This window comes from Colius striatus, chromosome 15 (assembly GCF_028858725.1).
Source record: "Colius striatus isolate bColStr4 chromosome 15, bColStr4.1.hap1, whole genome shotgun sequence".
NCBI classification, from domain to species: Eukaryota; Metazoa; Chordata; class Aves; order Coliiformes; family Coliidae; genus Colius; species Colius striatus.
The window spans coordinates 19,778,915-19,796,345 of record NC_084773.1 but is presented as its reverse complement, the minus strand read 5'-3'; the positions used below and the strand labels follow the sequence as shown (position 1 = coordinate 19,796,345).

Genomic DNA, 17,431 nt, shown 5'->3' with positions numbered 1-17,431 from the left:
AGCTAGTGAAGATCTGAGTAATGATGTGTTTAGCTGCAGAGAAAATGGAAGAGACAAGTAAGACTGGAGGAACTGTCTATTCCCTGGCAAAGAGACTGAGGGCTGAGGAACTGCTGGACTATGGCAAGAGATTTAGAAGATTTTGCTTCAGACTCAGGAAGAGTTATACTGAATTTGTCTAAATCATTCTGAAGAAGCAATGTGATCTGACTTATTTATCAATGTATCCATCACAGTTTTGCTGTCACAACCATAAGGAATTGATATTTCCCTTTCTTTTTTCTTTCAGCACTTACAATCACATTTAAAAAACCCAACAAACAAAATGCTAGTGAAGGAGCCTATAGAGATTTTAATTGCTGCACCATAAAATAGGAGCAGAATTAAGGAAGGCTTTAGTTAGAATACTTAACCTGTATGTGACACGCCAAGATTTAATCATATATATGTGTAAAGGCAGCTCAGGTTCCCTCCCCTTTTTATAAGCAAAGATACATGTGATTTTAACACCTCAATTACAATCATGCAAATCCTTATTTCACCTTCTGTTTTCTGTCACCAAGATCACTGGAAAAATACCGTGCAGCTCATTTTTCTCTTTGAAACCATGGCATTAACTATGTTTTCATTTAATAATAAAAAACACCTTATAAATTCTACTTTACACCAGTGGAGACATTGGTAATAACATTTTGCACACAGAGTTTAAACACTCTCTCCCATTGCCACAGTGTAAATCCTGTTCCTTTTGTTTACTCCTGTTAGGCAGCAGAAGGTCTTCTGGGATGCTAAAAAATTACAGCATGTTTATAATTATTGTTAGCAAATTAATACAGAAGCACAAGGAAATACTCATATGCAGTATGTAAATATTTTTAATAAGCAAATCAGAGGGGAAGTATCAGGGAACTAGAACCACAAGATCTAGGTTTAATTCAACTATTTAAATGAATTGTAAGTTTTAAACAGTGCTCTCCTTGCTCCTGTTCTTATCAACATCAGGAAATCCAGTGATTACCTGTGGCAAACTATACTGAGCATGTTTGTTGTACACTGTAGGGATTGTCTGTGTTTAGGAAAGAAGAGGCTTTTTTGTTGAATGGACCATACAGTCAATAGGCAAATAAATATTTGGCTGAACATTGGTTAGTTAGCTGAGCAGTTAAACAGAAAATAAAGCTGCCATTAGGGAAAGACAAGTGACTGGAACGTTCTCTATGCTACATGGCACGGATTTCTTACCCCAATTTTTCTGTTTCACTGTGAGTACCTCTGTGAAATACTTCTCAGATTTGTGCTTTTTTTCATATATACTCCTGTTGTTGAGTCTTATCCGATTCAGGTATTACTGCAGTACTGAGCAGGAAAATACTTCCTCGAAGCACAATCCATAATGTTGTTTTAGTGAATTTTAATTATTTTCAATCTTATGTGACCCAAACCAACCTACCAGAGCAACTGATCCTGTGTGCAGTATGTGATATTCAACTTCCACAGCTTTTGGAATTGATGGATCTGTTTTCAGTGTTTGAAAAAGATAACGTGACAAAAGAGTGTTGCTGCTCTATTTGTGAAATCGAGGAGATGCTGAGAAGGATTGCAGTTCTTAGACACTGTTGCCTGCTTCATCCATCTGTCCACGTTTGTGTGTGGAAACATCACCACAGTTGTGTGTTGTGTATACTATTCACAACTTACTCAACAGTAAGTGCCTTTTGATTTTAATGCTTAAGCATTTAATTGACATTAACATGTAATAATGCAGATGGCTTGTGGCAACTCACAAATAAGCTAAGAGCCTTCACACACAAAATGTCAGTAAAGCCATGTCCAAGACCATGCAACTCCATGCCAGTCAGAGAGGGAGAGTACCAGTATGCTGATCCAGTGGCTAAATCCTGTCTAAACAGAAGAGACGGAGAATATGGAGGCTGATTTCACTGTGGGTTACTGTACAACCTGTACAGCTGTGAAGCAATTATGCCACAGCCTGGGGGTACATTCTGCTTCCCTGAAGCCTCCACTGATGGCTCCTACGTGAGGCTGATTCGCTCAGGCTTTGCATGTGGTAAACAGTCAGCTCTGACAGCGTTACAGTGAATTAAGTGCTGATGAATGCCAACATATGTATCAGACAATTACCCTTGTGTGTTCGGTCTGCCTTTGTTCTCAACCAGCTTTGTATCCAGGCTGTATGGCCACTGCTGAAGACAAATAGGCCTCTGGCATCAAAGTTTTCCATCAATGAGCTGTCAGAAGTAATAACTAAGCCAGCTGTGTTTCTGTGGTGTTTAAATGATACTATTAAACCTGAGAACACCCAACAATCCAGCAACTGGTTTATGACGGTACCTTTCGTTCTGGCGCAGAACCTCTGAGCCCTTTCTCCACTTAACAACTGCTCTGGGAGAGGCACTTGGTTTACAACCAATTGTAACTTCTCCTCCAACTTGAACAACAGACAATTTTTTCACAGGATTTTTGGAAAAATCAGGGGCTGCAGCTGAAAATAGAGAAGTAAGGAGAATGAAGAGCAGAACAGTATGCAGCTGACAAGTTACTACGTGAGCTTGCTAAATTCTGCAAGTTACATAGTAGGTAAATCCAGTAGTTGCTTTGCTTTTGAGGCTTCTGCAAAAGTAGAGATATCAAACATGAAAAATGTATTTAAGTATCAAAGAATGGAATTCTTAGTATTATCTTATTTATTATTTATCTTTATTTATGCTGTTTCTAAACTGTTTATCCAGCAACTGTCTGCTCTGACAATCTTTCCTGAGGGTTATCTGCTGACTGGGAGAATAGGTCTATCTGTGACCAAGTTCCTGAGCAGAGCTATGTCAGCACGATAAACATCATGCTCCTGATCCCAGGCACACGTATTCGTCTGCAGAGAGTATTCAATTCCAAACACACTTTTTCAAAGGCTTTCTCTTTATAAATCAACACTATTTTCTGAACATGTGTTTCTTTTTCCAGTAATTTGTGTGAAAACTCACTCTTGTACAAAACACGAGACCTGTACAACAGGTAAGTGCTCTTAAAGTCTGTGTTTTACTGGTTTCATTAATAATTTGGTTGTTGAACAATCTTTACATTTTGATATCTATAACAGAATACTTTTTCACTATATGAATAAATTCCATTTTGTGTGCATCTCTGCTAATCTTTAATTAGATTACTTGCTACATGTTATTTGTTTTTATATACATATCTGCCATATGCTCTTTGTTTACAGTTAGAACCATTTTTCCCACTTTCTGAAATGACTTTTTAAAACTGCAGAATAACTATTAATAACTTAAAATACTAAATGAGAATCAGCATTCATTAAACATTCATTGTGTGTATGTGATAAAAAAAAAGACCACACATAGGATTGGAGTCTTCCCCCAAAATGTATCACTAAATTAAACTAAAAAAATAAAGTAAAATCATTCACACGTGGGTGAAGGGCAGGCACCGAAGAAATATCAACAGACTGGAACTGTCGAGTGGAATCTAATCTACACATTTCTTAATTTCCAATCTTTTTAATGAGTTTCCTGTTATAGTCTGTCATTTTAGTGACATTTACTCACCTATCACTCGCAACTCAGCATTGGCATAAATAGTACCGTACTTGTTTTCTGCCACACACTGATAGAGGCCAGAGTCTGACATATTCAGCACAGGTATGATAAGAGTTCCATTTTCTATTTGAATTCTTTCCTGATAAAAACAAAACAAGAAAAAAACATTGATAGAACCAATAAGTGTCCAATCCTGAAGGTTTTTGGTGTCACACTAATGCACCTGATCACAATTGAGAAGCAGAAATGTTATTTTCCTGGAAGCAATGAAGATAAATACATCAGAAACACAATGTAGAGCCCAGCTATGTGATGGTTGTATTTTCAGACCTTTTAGCTTTTCAAACTTTTCAAGAACACCAGGCACATGTTACAGATTCATTGCCTTGGGCAGGTTCGTCCAGATGTTCCAACTGTGGCATGTGTTTTGCTGCATTGCTGAACTGTTAGTCTGTGGGTATGCAGGCACAGAAATGGGAACCACAGGGCTGGTATGACTGCTTCCTGCTGGGAGTTTGGAGCATCTCCCAAAAAGAAGTACCTGCAGCCTGTTCTGGGGACATGGTGAAACATGGCCTATCCCCCTCATCTCATCAGATGAATCTGGTGATGATAATCTAAGATGATCAGAAAAACTCCACAGGAGACAGAGATGCTCAAATCAAGGAAACATTTAAAATGTCATCAGATCACAGGTCACAGAAAAATGATCCACTGGAAAAACTCTCTAAAAGCCAACACTTTTAAATGCCTCTTGGAAATCCCCATCCAGCTCTCCAGATCACAGTGAGAGCATTTTCCTTGTGGCTTGACCTTCTATACAAAGTTTCTTTGATGCAATTCTGCTGAAATAGGTGAAACTGTACAGTTGGTACATTTGCACCAAAACCAAAGTTTTGGCGCATTAAACAAAGTTTTATTTACTCTGTTTTGGGAAACAGAAAAAAACTTATTTAAGTACAACTTAAAGCTAAATATTTAGTGATTTTACAATTACTAACCTCTGAAGATAATAATAGCTCCACTGCAAAGTTTAACAACGAGAACAAGAGATGATCCCCCTCAAAAATCAGTTTGGAATAAACCCACAACAGAGAATATAAATTCCATCACCAAATGCCAGTCTGAAATGACAGATATTACTGTTATTATTGTCTTGCTTGTTTAGCCTGGCTCTTCTGCCTCTGAAGCAGTAATGGGAGCAGATGTTAGAGTACAGAGTACAGTCTTTGCTGAATAGCTACAAGCATCTAAAACATTTGTGAACTGCTAAACATATATATCCAAACTTGCTGAGCTGCCCCAGATAAGCCAGTTGCACAGCCTGTTGAGAGGTTTCTCTTGGGTGCTTGCAGAGTAGGGGAGTGACACCTCTTGAGCCATGGAGCTCTATTATCCACCATTTTTGAGCCATGGAGTTCTATTTTTCACTACTCTGTCTTTTCCTTGGAGGTCTCCTAACCAAGAAGTGACCCAGCCTAACCTCATTTAGCTTGGAAATTTGATGAGAGCAGAGCCTGCGGTTGTATGGCTGGTGTATTGCAAACTAATTAACAACATTACACTATTTATCCACTGTTAATTTTCTTTGAAGCTCTTACTACAGATATCTTTTGCATACTCAGTTTTACCTTCAGGCTGTTTGCTATCCTCTTGATACGTTCTATTTTTGCAAACATCCTTTGAACACAGAGCCCCCTTCTGAAGTAGCACTTGTGTTTCATACACATACCAAATCCCCATCATTCTCTGCTGGCTCTTTTGAGCTATGCAGACAAAGAGAAGAATAAAGCACACCATGTACACAAGCAGGAATAATGCAGGAATGACCAACTAGGTGGTCAGGGAGAAAGGCTTAACAAAGAGTAGACAATATCCCCAGCATCAGCCCCAAAAGTGGAAAGCATTTGGAGAATATTCTTCCTGTGATATTTCCAACAAGAAGGGTGCTGTGAACAGACTGAATATTTTATCACACTTCCCTTGTACTTTCACCTCAACACTATCCATTTTATCCATCGAGCAATAACATTCAGCGTTTTGTTGCCTGAAGTACTCCATTTACTATATGCTGTAAGTACTGTGAAAATGTTGGTTGAAAATGGGTCTGTAGAGTGTTTTATTCTTTTTCATTGAAACAATGCAATTGAAGAGTGACAGATTCTAAATGCCACTGCCTTCCAAGAGAGAAACTAGATAATATTGCTTAGGAAGAGGTGACAATGTTCAGAAAAACTGTGATCCAAGTCAGTTCTGGGTAGCCTTCTCCAATGCTAGCTGTGTTCTGTTTAGGACTAACCCAACAGAAAATCATATGGAAGATTGGATCTCCGTTCCATTGCTTGACCTAAGTACTCCTAAGTCATGTAGGTGCTGGTTCTGCACCCAGAAGGTGCTAATTTGTCCTACATGTTTTGTAAATTATTCTGTATCCATTACTGCTGGACAGAAATTAATCACAGTATTATTTTTGTCCAACCAAATAGAAATGCATTGCAGATGAACCATACCATTTTATGCCCAATAAATGCTGAATAGATGCCTGATATAAAGGAAAACTTGGCCTCTGCAGAATGCAAACACAGCAAAGAATCTCTTGCCACAGAAGCGAATCTCCATGAGGCTGCCAATAACTGAAGTTTGGAAGATAGATGTGCCAAAGCTTGGCCACCACAGAAGTATAGTTATACTGCCTGGAAAGAGACAAAGTTGGGTCCTCAAAGATTTGTCTATGTAAATAGTTGGTTAGGTTTCTTTAGTGTTAGACCTCAAATCAATTTCCTCTCTCCTCCTGCACTCCTAGCACTTCACTACTTTGCTTTCCACTTGGTCTTCCTATTTCCTTTAAGTGAGATTTTTCACCTAGTCACCTTTTCCTTATAACTTTTATATGGGTTTTTTTAGTCTATTATTCCCCTACATAGCAACAGAAAGGTGTTAACCTCAATATTAACTGCTTGTCATGACAGATTAATTCAGTAAAGAGAATTAACATAGCACAAGAGTGGCCATTCTACATGAGACCAAAGGTCCATCCAGTCTACAGATGAAGAGAAACAGAAGTATAAGTTAACAGGCTGATCATTTTGCAATGCCAGCTCTGAAATGCTCTTCCACAGTCAGTCAGCTGGCATCCTACCAGTTTCCTACATTTACAGATCATGTCTACAAATGTGTTTAGTGTTTCTGGATAGACCCTTCTTTCACTAACTGTAATTGACATTTTTAAACCCATTCGTACCTACTGCCATATCTTGTAGCAATTAGATATCTTGTACAATAAACCATAGGAAGAAGCTGGTGTCTTTCTGTGTAAAATGGCAATACTATAAAGATGAACACCATGAAATGAGTCTTTGTGTTGCAGAGTTTGTGTTATTACCTGGATATGTTAACCTTTAGTTAAGTGTAATTAAGTTTCTGAAAAAAAAAAAGAGTAATTTGCTGTGTAATGAATGTCATGACTAAATCAACAAAAAACCCCAAAAGATGAGCAAGAAAGAAAACGACTGAAGGATCCTTACCTCTGTCATGAGCAGCTGGCCATTTTTCAACCAACTGTAAGAAGGGCTTGGTTTTCCTTTTGCCTTACATTCCCAAAATAAACTGTCATAGAGAGACAGGAAGGCATTTTGGATTTTTTTATCCCATTCAGGGAGTGCTGAAAAGAATATACAAACCATTTTAAGCAGGAGAAAAGTGATTTCGCTGGAGGTATGTGCCATTAATTAATGAATTGAGCAAGGCTAATTAGTATTTGTTCAACACATTTTGAATCTATTGCAAGTGAATTCTGCACAACAATTCCCTGCCATTAAAATTCAGAACTAACTTGGGAGAATGTTAGAAATCAAGTTGCTAATGGGCAGGCAGTTCTGTTTAGATATTATTCATTTTTATGGCCCAAATTTGCAGAAGCAGGGGTTTTAGATGCTTGAAATTATGGACATGCACTCTGAAAGCCCTGAGACCTCTACTTTCTGAGAAAACAGTCTTCTTCTAAAGATACTGTGTACCTAAAACATAAATATAAAAATCAGAAGTCAGTAGCTAATAAACATCATGGATTGTGAATATTACCCCTCTGTTCTACCCACATACCTGAGACTTTGGGTACAGGCTGGGGGTTCTTTGGTTGTAATTTACCACACTAATACTACACAAAGGAATTAGGGCTACTTTCTGAATACTTGTGTCAGGCTGACACAGAATATACAAGAATTGCATAGGAGCTCTGTAAACATCCAATTAAATACTAAAGGATTGAGCTGGGCAGGAGTTAGCTTGAGGCAGGCTGACATTTAGAATAGTTGTTAAGCTATAGGTGAATATGAGACTTAGGAAGAGCAACTACCACCAATTCAGCTTTGGGAAAGACCAAAGCTATATGGCAAGTGAGATACTAGCTCACATTCTTCTGCCTCTAGCCTAAGTAACTGGTGTCTTAACATCCCATGGAAGATTTTTGGCTGGGTTATTAATTATAATGCTGTAGTGTTCATATGTATATAAATATCTATACACATGTACATGTGATTCTTAGGTAGAGCAATATAATTTCAGGAAGAGAACTGTTATCCATTGAGACTAGCAGACAAGTCTACCTGTGCAGCATTGCCCTGAGGGTAGATCATGTCTCTGTCCCATGAAAGTGCCTCGAGATTGTCCAACACTAGAATAACACAATGCCAATGAGCTGCTTCCTGGAGCATGAAGGCATCTGGAATGAAGCTCATCGTGCGTAAAAATTATTCTAGGTACATGTCATTTTTATTACCCTCAGAGCCTAAAGGCATGGGATCTACATATCATATACAAAGCAGTGTCCAGGAAAGAAACCCTATTTGCCAGGACAAGTTGCCTACAGAGTAAAAACACTGCAGCACTAAAATGAAGCAAGAGGAAGTCAATGACGTAGATAATACACCAGCCCACTCCTAATACAATAGAAAAAGTCTTGTGCAAAAGCTTTGTGAGTGCTGTTTTGATATTTCACTATGAACAGCTATTAATTAATTTAAAAAGCACATTTAATAAACACATTGTTTTAGATTGCATTAACTGATCTTAATTTTGTAATTGCCTGTGCTGTTATCAATCATGTCCAGGTAATCTACTGAACTTAATTCTAATGGAACTGCTTGATTGATGTTCTGCAAAAATTAGTGAGCAATGAGAACAAAAATAACCCTGTAAAAACAAAGAAATAATTAAATATTCAAAACAGCAGCAGACTACTCTGTTCCTGGCATATATCTTAATATTAGCCATGGCTGCAGGAGACTGGTAGATTATCAGCAGAGCCTGCATCTCTTCATCAGGTGACAGACTACTTTTTATAAAAAGTAAAAAAACTTGCAAAGGTCATCTCAACAGATACTAATTGTAGGCTCAGACTAGCTTTCTGGATTGTGTTTGCTGTTGCATTCGGGGTTTTTCCTTTCTCTGTTGAAATATTTATGATGTAAAGAAAACATCTCCCTTCTTATTCACGTCAAAATAAGTTGCTTTCCCTGGGTATGAACACTGGGACTGAAGAGCATATTAATTCACCTTGGCTATGAGGCACCATTTTGTGTGACTTGGATCACAGGAAATTAATGTGTGCAGGAAGGGAAAAGGAAAGGGAGAACAGCTTCACAGAAATATTATTCTCCACTTTTAGACGAGGAAAGAGAGGGAGGCAGTGGAATGAGTTTCCCCTGCCCTGCTCTCATCTGTTTATGGAGCAATATAGCTCAGCTAGAATAGGAGGTGAAATAATCTTTTACTCACATGAACCAAAACCTCATGAATCCTTCCCTGATCTGTGTCTAGGGCAGCACAGCTTTATGCTGTTGTGAGCTATTGGGAGTAAATCTTTTTGCCTGCCCTTAATGTTTCATGTAAGTACTGGGGATTTCTTTCTGCCTTGTATTAACCTTTACAACTTCATCATGGCACAGCCCATATTTTCAATCTGAGTTTTTATGTAAAATACCTTTATTTGCTGAGGATGTAATTCAGTGAAGGTCACTGCAGACCTCCCATCATTTTTTAATCAGCTTAACCTGAACTACATTTTATATCTCCAGTAAGGGGCTAATAGACTTCACCTACAAAATACATCTCAACACCATAATGCTCTGCAAGAGAAAATAAGTGAAGAAATCAGCCAATCTACTTACCATAGACAAATAATTGACCTCTTGCAATGTTTCTTCCTCGAATGTTTCCTGCAACGCACTCGTAAGAACCTTCATCTTCTTGCTGAACGTCTGGGATTTCAAGAACTTTGGTTTTGTTGTGCTCAATTTTCTTTGTCAATGAGTTTCCATCAGACCTCTTCCAGCTAATACTAGGGACAGGACTAAATAATTATGTTTCATTAGAGAAAAAGTGAAGGCCTTTGTTACAGCAGAGAAAAGATACTGTGAAATCCTTTAACAGGAGCAATAATAAGCGTGACATACAGAGGTTCGTAACACTGGAATTTTATAACCTGTCCAATTTATTTAAAGGCACAAGTCCAACAGTGGGATGAAGTCTCCAGTCAATTCTGTCATTGTTTCTTTGATTCATTTGGATTTTCCTCACAGTAACTCTTATTTAGGGCCCAAACCTCTTTCTAAAGACTGTGATGCTGAAAGAACAACTTTGGAAGTCCAAACAAACCCCATCGAAGCACTGAATTACAGATTGGTTTTCAGAGCAAACAAATTCCCTGTAGCATTAGAGATATTTTCCCACCTCAAAATAGGAAATATTGGACAAGAAATCAAAGGATCTAAAAATACCAATAACTCCAGATATATATATAAAAAAATGGGAGCAAGGGTAGAGGAGGGTGGAAAGATATTTGAGCAAGAATGTGGAAAGCATCAGTCATTGAGGCTGAAGAGAGATAGAAACAAGAAAGAACATTTCTTGTTTCATGTTTTTGTAGCTTTCTATCATTTTCATTTATGTTTGGATCAATGTATTCTATACAATAAAAAAAGCAGACAAGTGTGAAGGTGGCTATAAATAGTTCTTGGATTTCTGGTAACATCACAAACCAGACAAGCTTCACTTTCATGATCTATTATGTCATAAATAACCACTTTGAAATATTAATAGTCTCGGATTTCAAAGTTCCTTTCTATTTCTGCAAACTTAAGAAAGATGCTTTTTCTAAGCAGAAAAGCAGTTGTTTTGAATAACTTCTCACAGAGGCTTTAACTAAGTACTGGCTTCTTTTCCATTGGAAGTAACATCAACAGCAAACTCTTGGCACTAAACTTGAAAACATAACTTTCATGGAAATTCAAAGTGCACACTGTCCTTGTCTGCCTGTCCCCAAAGCCTCTGGCCTGCACTGCTGACTTATAGAGTATTTATTCCTTTTTAGCAGAGGTTATAACTACTAACACCCTAAATGGTTTAGGTCCCTAGCTCAAGTAGTTATTGACCAAAGAAGCCAAGTCACAAATACAGAATGGACAAATTACTTAACACAGGTGAATTCAGGATTAATTTCAGCATTTTGAGTGTGTGTGGCTGTGATGTTCACAAGTTCACCCAAAACTAGAACGATGAGGACCCAGGAGAAGGGTGGATACTCATCAAATTACATGGATTAAATGAGTAGATGCTAACCGAGTAACTACAAACATAAAATCAGCAGAAGCAGTCCATGTGCATGACAACTTACAGCTAGATCACTCAACATACAGTGACTAACCATCCCATATATTTGCTTAGTTCTGCCTTTAAGCTTGGAAAACAGGATGGATGCTCTAAAAGTCTGTGTTTTCCCCATGATGGTGGGAGTTCAGGGGAGCAAAGGAGCCCTCAAGCTGCCCTTCCTCCTGCTCTATAAAACAGAAAATTGTTGTCTTAAGTTTAACTGAGGGATGTCTAAGAGCTGTTTAAGAAGTATAGTAATTTCTCTAGCTCCCTTACATTTTCCACCATAACTAAACTGCCTGTGAAAGTGGTTTGAATCTATAAGCAAATTGTTCCAGGTTTTGGTGTTAGCTCTGCACTGGCATGTATACATATGGATAACTCATATATAGCTACACACAAGTTCTGACTCTTGCAGGACTCCTCCAATACAGCTGAACAATTTTCTATGAATGAAAGACAAGGATGTGCAAGCCATGGTTAAACAGTGAAAGAGCTGGAGAGAATAACTGAGGTTATTCTTCTGTTTCCCATTCTGGTTCAAATTCCATATGGTCATTTAAATTTCAGATCTTTTTGGACAACAGTAGTTGTCATACCACCTTTATTAATTAAATATGAGACCACAACCTATTTCAGATGGAAAATTGTCTGATATTATTCCCTTCCAGGAACTTTAAAAGGACTTGTCTGTTTTTATCAAATGCACTGGTTGGTCTGTTAAAAGGTGCTGCCTCCTCTAGAAATCTTGCAAGACATTATTCATGCAGAAATTATGTAAATGAAGTTCTATTTAGTTATTAAAAAGAAATGCAGCTCTAGTGCAGAACTGGTCTGTCCCACAGTGACTGTGCTCTAGTCAGAAAAGCAGCCAGAGGTGTTTGTGCAGTCTTGCAGTAGATGAATACAGACTGTTGACAACAGGAAGGAGAGCATGGCTGGCTTTTAAAATGCCATTGCATATTAAACAGTGGGTGAACAGCAACTGTGTAACAGAAGCATGTAGTGCATTGAATGCCAGAAGCATTTAACTACTTACATTTAACAACTTACTTTAAAGACAGCTGTTCTGGATTTTAACATTTTCTTTTTGTAACAAAGATTAGAGGAAACTAACAGCCACATGGGAGAAAAACAAAAACAGTGCACCCATTCATGCTCCACTACCTGAATGCACTTCATCTAAATCTTTCCTTTTCTATTAGCCATTTGTTTTCTCTTAGTACTGTCTACTCATGAGTAAGGAAAGTCTGCACTGACACCAAGGCCAGAGGCACGGCTCTGTGGAAAAAGGCCCCTTCTGTCAACTTGTCAAGTCAAGTTTACCAAGATTTGAACTGAAGATGCTGGCCTGTTTTCCTTATCCACACCATACTCATAATGACATCCTTGGGGATGTTTCAAGGCAAACTGGCCTCACGTTTGGCCAAATACGAGGGTGTTTGGGATGTACTCCCTCTGATGTTAACTGTAGCAGGATGACATAAAAAGTTCACAAATTGTTTCATCAATTTTACTGTGTTTAGAGGCATAATTGCAGTATAGTTAACAGCACTTTGTTATTCTTGCCAGGCAGTCTTGCACCAAGTGGCCTAGTTTTGTCAGCAGAGGGAATTCGTCAGGACAGCAACTCATAGCCTGAGCTATAGGTTATAAATGAGCAGACTGCAGGAGGATATATAGCTCAGCCGTGTGCCATCTCCATGGGAAGGACCTTTGTTATCAGAGCAGCTTGAGAAGATCTGCATCTCTTCATTGACTTTGCTGACTCTTCATTATCATAGTCTTTCCAGCATCTTCACTGTATTTTACAGAAAGCAGGGTTTTTTTTTGGTTGGTTTCATCTTCTTCTGATGCCAGTTTACATTTTCATAATCAAATCTTTTAACAGCAACCATTACTGGAGGCCATATGAGACCTTTCAAGGTTAAAAAAATGCCCTGAATTCAAATTTCAAATTTACTTTAGAAAAATTGCTTTTAGTAAAAAAAATATCTGTTTTGCAAGTTGATACTTCAACGAGTGAAACTGCCACTTAGATATAGGTAGATGTACACAGAGCCTAGTTAAATAAATACAGCCTTGTCAAATTTAGTAGGATTCTGTTACATAATCATGTTGTATGGAAGGCCAGAATCCGGTATTGCTTCACAGACTAGTATCTTTCCATGCAGCTCTGGGGTGGTCCTGCAACTGGTAGGTCATCTTTTTCATTAGTCACTCCCAATAACCAGTTTAAAAGAGATAACTGCCTGGTTATGCAATGTACAAACAAACAATGAGTACACTTTTCAAATTTATTGCACTTCATAGGCAAAGTCTTACTTTCACCTGAATAAATAAGAAAACGGTGAATAAATATGAGAATGCTTTTGTACATAAATCTGCAGTTTATTTGAAACCTTCAGAGCATCTTGGAGTACTAATTCAATTTAAGTTCTACCATACAAGTGACAGAATCACAGAACCATAAGTTACTTAGAAAGAAAAAGGCAATGGAAAAATATTTTCTGGTTGATGACAAGTCTTGTCACACTGAACATGAAATTGTCTGCAGTGTTACAGCCCACATCAAGGTGAAGGTGCCACCTTTTTGCAGCAAAGGCTGAGTAGCCAGATGATGCATGGCATCTGTGCCTCATCTGAAGCTACTTCACAACAAAATTAAACCTTCAGCTGCAGTAATGAAGGCTCTGCCTAGTTAAACAAATGAGACAAAGCTGAGGTCTGAAAGCTGCTATCATGACTGTATCAACTGCTGACACAAGGAAGAATTAGGATCCAAGGGGCACCCTAATTAAAGCACTCAGGCTTCTAATCATCCTGATGTATTACTAGGGAAACAGCAAAGAAGCAAAGTTTTCTGAAACCTGGTGATGTGCCCCATTCTCCTGTGGTCACAAGATATTCAACTTTACTAATGTGAAAGAGCAACTTTGGGAGCTGCTTGGTCTTAAAACATGAATATGAATGTATTAGCACTAACAGGAATCTGGGCTGAAGTTCACTTGTGGTGACCAAAGTCATTCATATATTTACAGAAATTTAGCATCCCATAAGTGATCCTTTTGGAGCCTCCTATATATAAAGTCTTTGGGAATGTACTAGAAGATCTGTCTATTAAGGAAGTGAAGCCTGGCATTTTTATTTAAGTTTACTCAAGTTGTTTGTTTGGAACCCCCTTGTAGCTGTGTGATTATCTACTTATACTAACAGCCTCTAAAAAAACCTTTCCCTGAATACACTTACAGGAATATGTGAGGTCTTCCTAACAAAAATGAATATTCTGGGTTGAAAGAAATCCTGTTTTCTATTATTCACATACGCTCTGTACAACCTCAGCTGGCAGTTGCCCATCTGCAGGGATTCTGAACAGATTATTTCCCTCTCTTCAAGAAGAGGATTAAGAAAAGTATAAAACAGTTTAATAATTGTGAGCACCAGACATGGAAACTACTTTGCTTTTTTTCATTCCTGATACTATTCTTATTTGTGTAACAGAAAAGAAGTTATTTTGGGAAAAACCTAGAGAAAGCAGCACAGTAACTCAGCTGAACATAACTCTTCCCCCACAGCACTCAAAGGTACAGTGAACAATAATTTAGATATATGGCATGATTGATATAGCTTGATTCAAAACATGACTTTTAATACTGGCATAATATTAAACACTGTCAACATAATGAATATTAGTGCAGAACACAAAGCCTCATCTCTTCTATTAAATTACCACAGGCTGCAGTGTTTGAAACAGTCAAGCTACTACTTCATATGTCAATTTTCCTTCTTTTAAAGAATTAAGCATAAGGTGTCCTTTTTTGCCTCTTTAGATCCCCCATGCCAATCATCAGATCATAGAATCACAGAATCATTTATGTTGGAAAATGCTCTTAAGATCATTGAGTCCAACCATTAACCCAGCACTGCTGCTCACATTCCCTTTTGCCCACTTGTACTTTCATTACAGTGAAGATTAATCTGCTTTTCAAAATCGTCTCTGTTCTACAAAACAGGATTCAGAGTCAAGAGCTGGCCCAAACACTTTTCTCCTTCCAGGATTCATCCCTCCAGACCCTCTTCCCATCAATAAATGCTGACTCTTTAGCCTCCTGACATTTATTTTCCACAAAACAAACAAGAGTTTATGACCGGGCTAGAAGACTATTTGGGAGAGTCAGTCATGATATTTTCATGTAAAATGCAAGAAGAGATATTTTTAACCGAGCAACGTGGAACATACCCAACTCTGTACTACTAAGGTGGCTTTGAGTTTCACCCAGTAAAAAGCCACCTTAAACCTCAGACATAAGTCTGGTCTCTTGTACTTATGTTTTAAATGTGGAAGTGCTTTTTGAGCAAGGTCCAATAGGTATGATTTGCTGCTCCATACAGAAAAGAGACGCTATTTCTCTAAACACCATGAAAGTACTTTCATTTAAGACTTTTGGAGACCAAAACCACAGCAGGTTGCCTGTAATCTGCCTCAGATGTGAAAGGTTTCTGTTATTCATAGCACTGAGGTAGTAGCCGCTGACAGCATTGTCTGAACCAGTGGACTAACAGTATGAATATAGAAAATTATGGATAATGGGAAAGCAGTTCTGAAATCCAAGAGAGATGATAGCTGTTAGTTCTCGTGGCAGATCAGAGCTACAGCTCAACAAATGTTGGCCTCCATTGATTTTAACATAAACAGACAATAGTATGGGCTAGAGTTTTAGTGGAATTTAGGCATCTAAAGGTGCAGATGGCCACACTGCTGCATTTGGATGTGCTTAACTTCAGCTGTAAATAGCTAGAGATGGGAATCTTCAAGCTTTTCACGATACCACTTATCACCTACATACCTTTAGAAATCTGGCCTTACTGAATAAGTTAAGAGTAGTTCACCTGCAATATATTTCTCTCGCTTTATTCACATATAAAGAGCAGCTCTTAAATAAAGCCTTCTCATCGATGAAAAACACATTAAAAAAATAAAAACCACAGTGAAAATGTGGTTCAAGGCTGTGTTGAGAGCGGACTGAAAGCAGTGCATTCTGTATGAGACATCCAATCTATCAAAAAGAAATTTAGAGTGGAGAAATTCTGCAGTGATCACAGAATCACAGAATGGTAGGGGTTGGGAAGGACCTCTAGAAATCATCTAGTCCACCCCACCTGCTAAAGCAGGTCCACCTAGATGCCACTAAAGATCCTTTACTCACTAGTATCACCTCTCAAACACATGCACTAGATCACATGCACATCAGCAGTATGACAAAAAAAAATTGTCACAAATGGATTTCTGTCCATGGATCACTGGTATTTATGCAGGATAACTGCAGGGAAGTATGGCTTCAGCTGCAGTCCTATATATAAAGAAGATGCATATTAAAGCTGCATTAACTCTCTCAGCCATTCCTCTTTCGAAGCACACCATAGTACTGTGTTTGCTTAGGGATTTCATTACCTGTATGTTGTTCCAGTCTGGCTTTTATCTCCATAAGATGTTCTTAAAATGGCAAAACCTTTGTGCCACGTTAACATGACCCATCTTTACCCTTTCAGTAACAAGGAACTGTTCTGCACATATCATTTACTCAGCTTTTTAAATGCTTTTCTGCAGTCAATGTATCATTGTTAAATGCTTTCCATACAACAGATGGAAATATGAAATGACAACTTGAAATGTAAAGCCTGCACTGACTCACACACAATTAAGGAGGTATTTAAAGAGAAGTAGCTTGACAGCATTTGGAAAGAAATATCAGCTTTAGCAGGAGTGTTCCAGTCTGGTACTTGTTTTGGGCCAAAATAATGCATATGCTTTTGAATATGGCTCTGTAAAAATATTCTTCATCCTTAAATAAAAATTAGCCCTAAGATTAGTTTATATAAAAACCTCATCTGAAAGCAAAACCTGTTTCCCATCTTATTAACTTATTTGCTTTATTTTTCTACTTCCTAGCCTAGGTTCCAGAGGAACATTTGATTAATTTGTGCTGTCTGCAAGTCAGGCTTTTAACCTCTGGGAAAGCTATAAACACTTTAAAAGCTTACAACCTTAAAACAGATTGTCAAAGCCAACTTAAGCTAAATAGAGGTCAACAATCTAAGGTTATTTTAGCTTTACCAGGGAAAACAGATGCTCATCACAAAGACTAGTTTTCACAGGCCGGTTACACTTATTTGGTTAATCATCTGCTCTTTGAATACAGAGCACCCCTTGC

The 17,431-nt window shown here is 38.0% G+C and overlaps 1 protein-coding gene across 1 annotated transcript in view; it reads right to left on the bottom strand.

The window, feature by feature from the left end:
* Positions 1-17,431, bottom strand: part of CNTN6 (contactin 6) — an 81,166-nt gene that overhangs the window by 33,147 nt on the left and 30,588 nt on the right. The window contains exons 6-9 of the mRNA XM_062008109.1: positions 9,740-9,921; positions 7,097-7,233; positions 3,582-3,711; positions 2,353-2,503 (exon numbers count right to left, since the gene is read on the bottom strand). Coding sequence (XP_061864093.1) covers positions 2,353-2,503; positions 3,582-3,711; positions 7,097-7,233; positions 9,740-9,921 — 600 coding nt within the window. The remainder of the gene's footprint in view (positions 1-2,352; positions 2,504-3,581; positions 3,712-7,096; positions 7,234-9,739; positions 9,922-17,431) is intronic.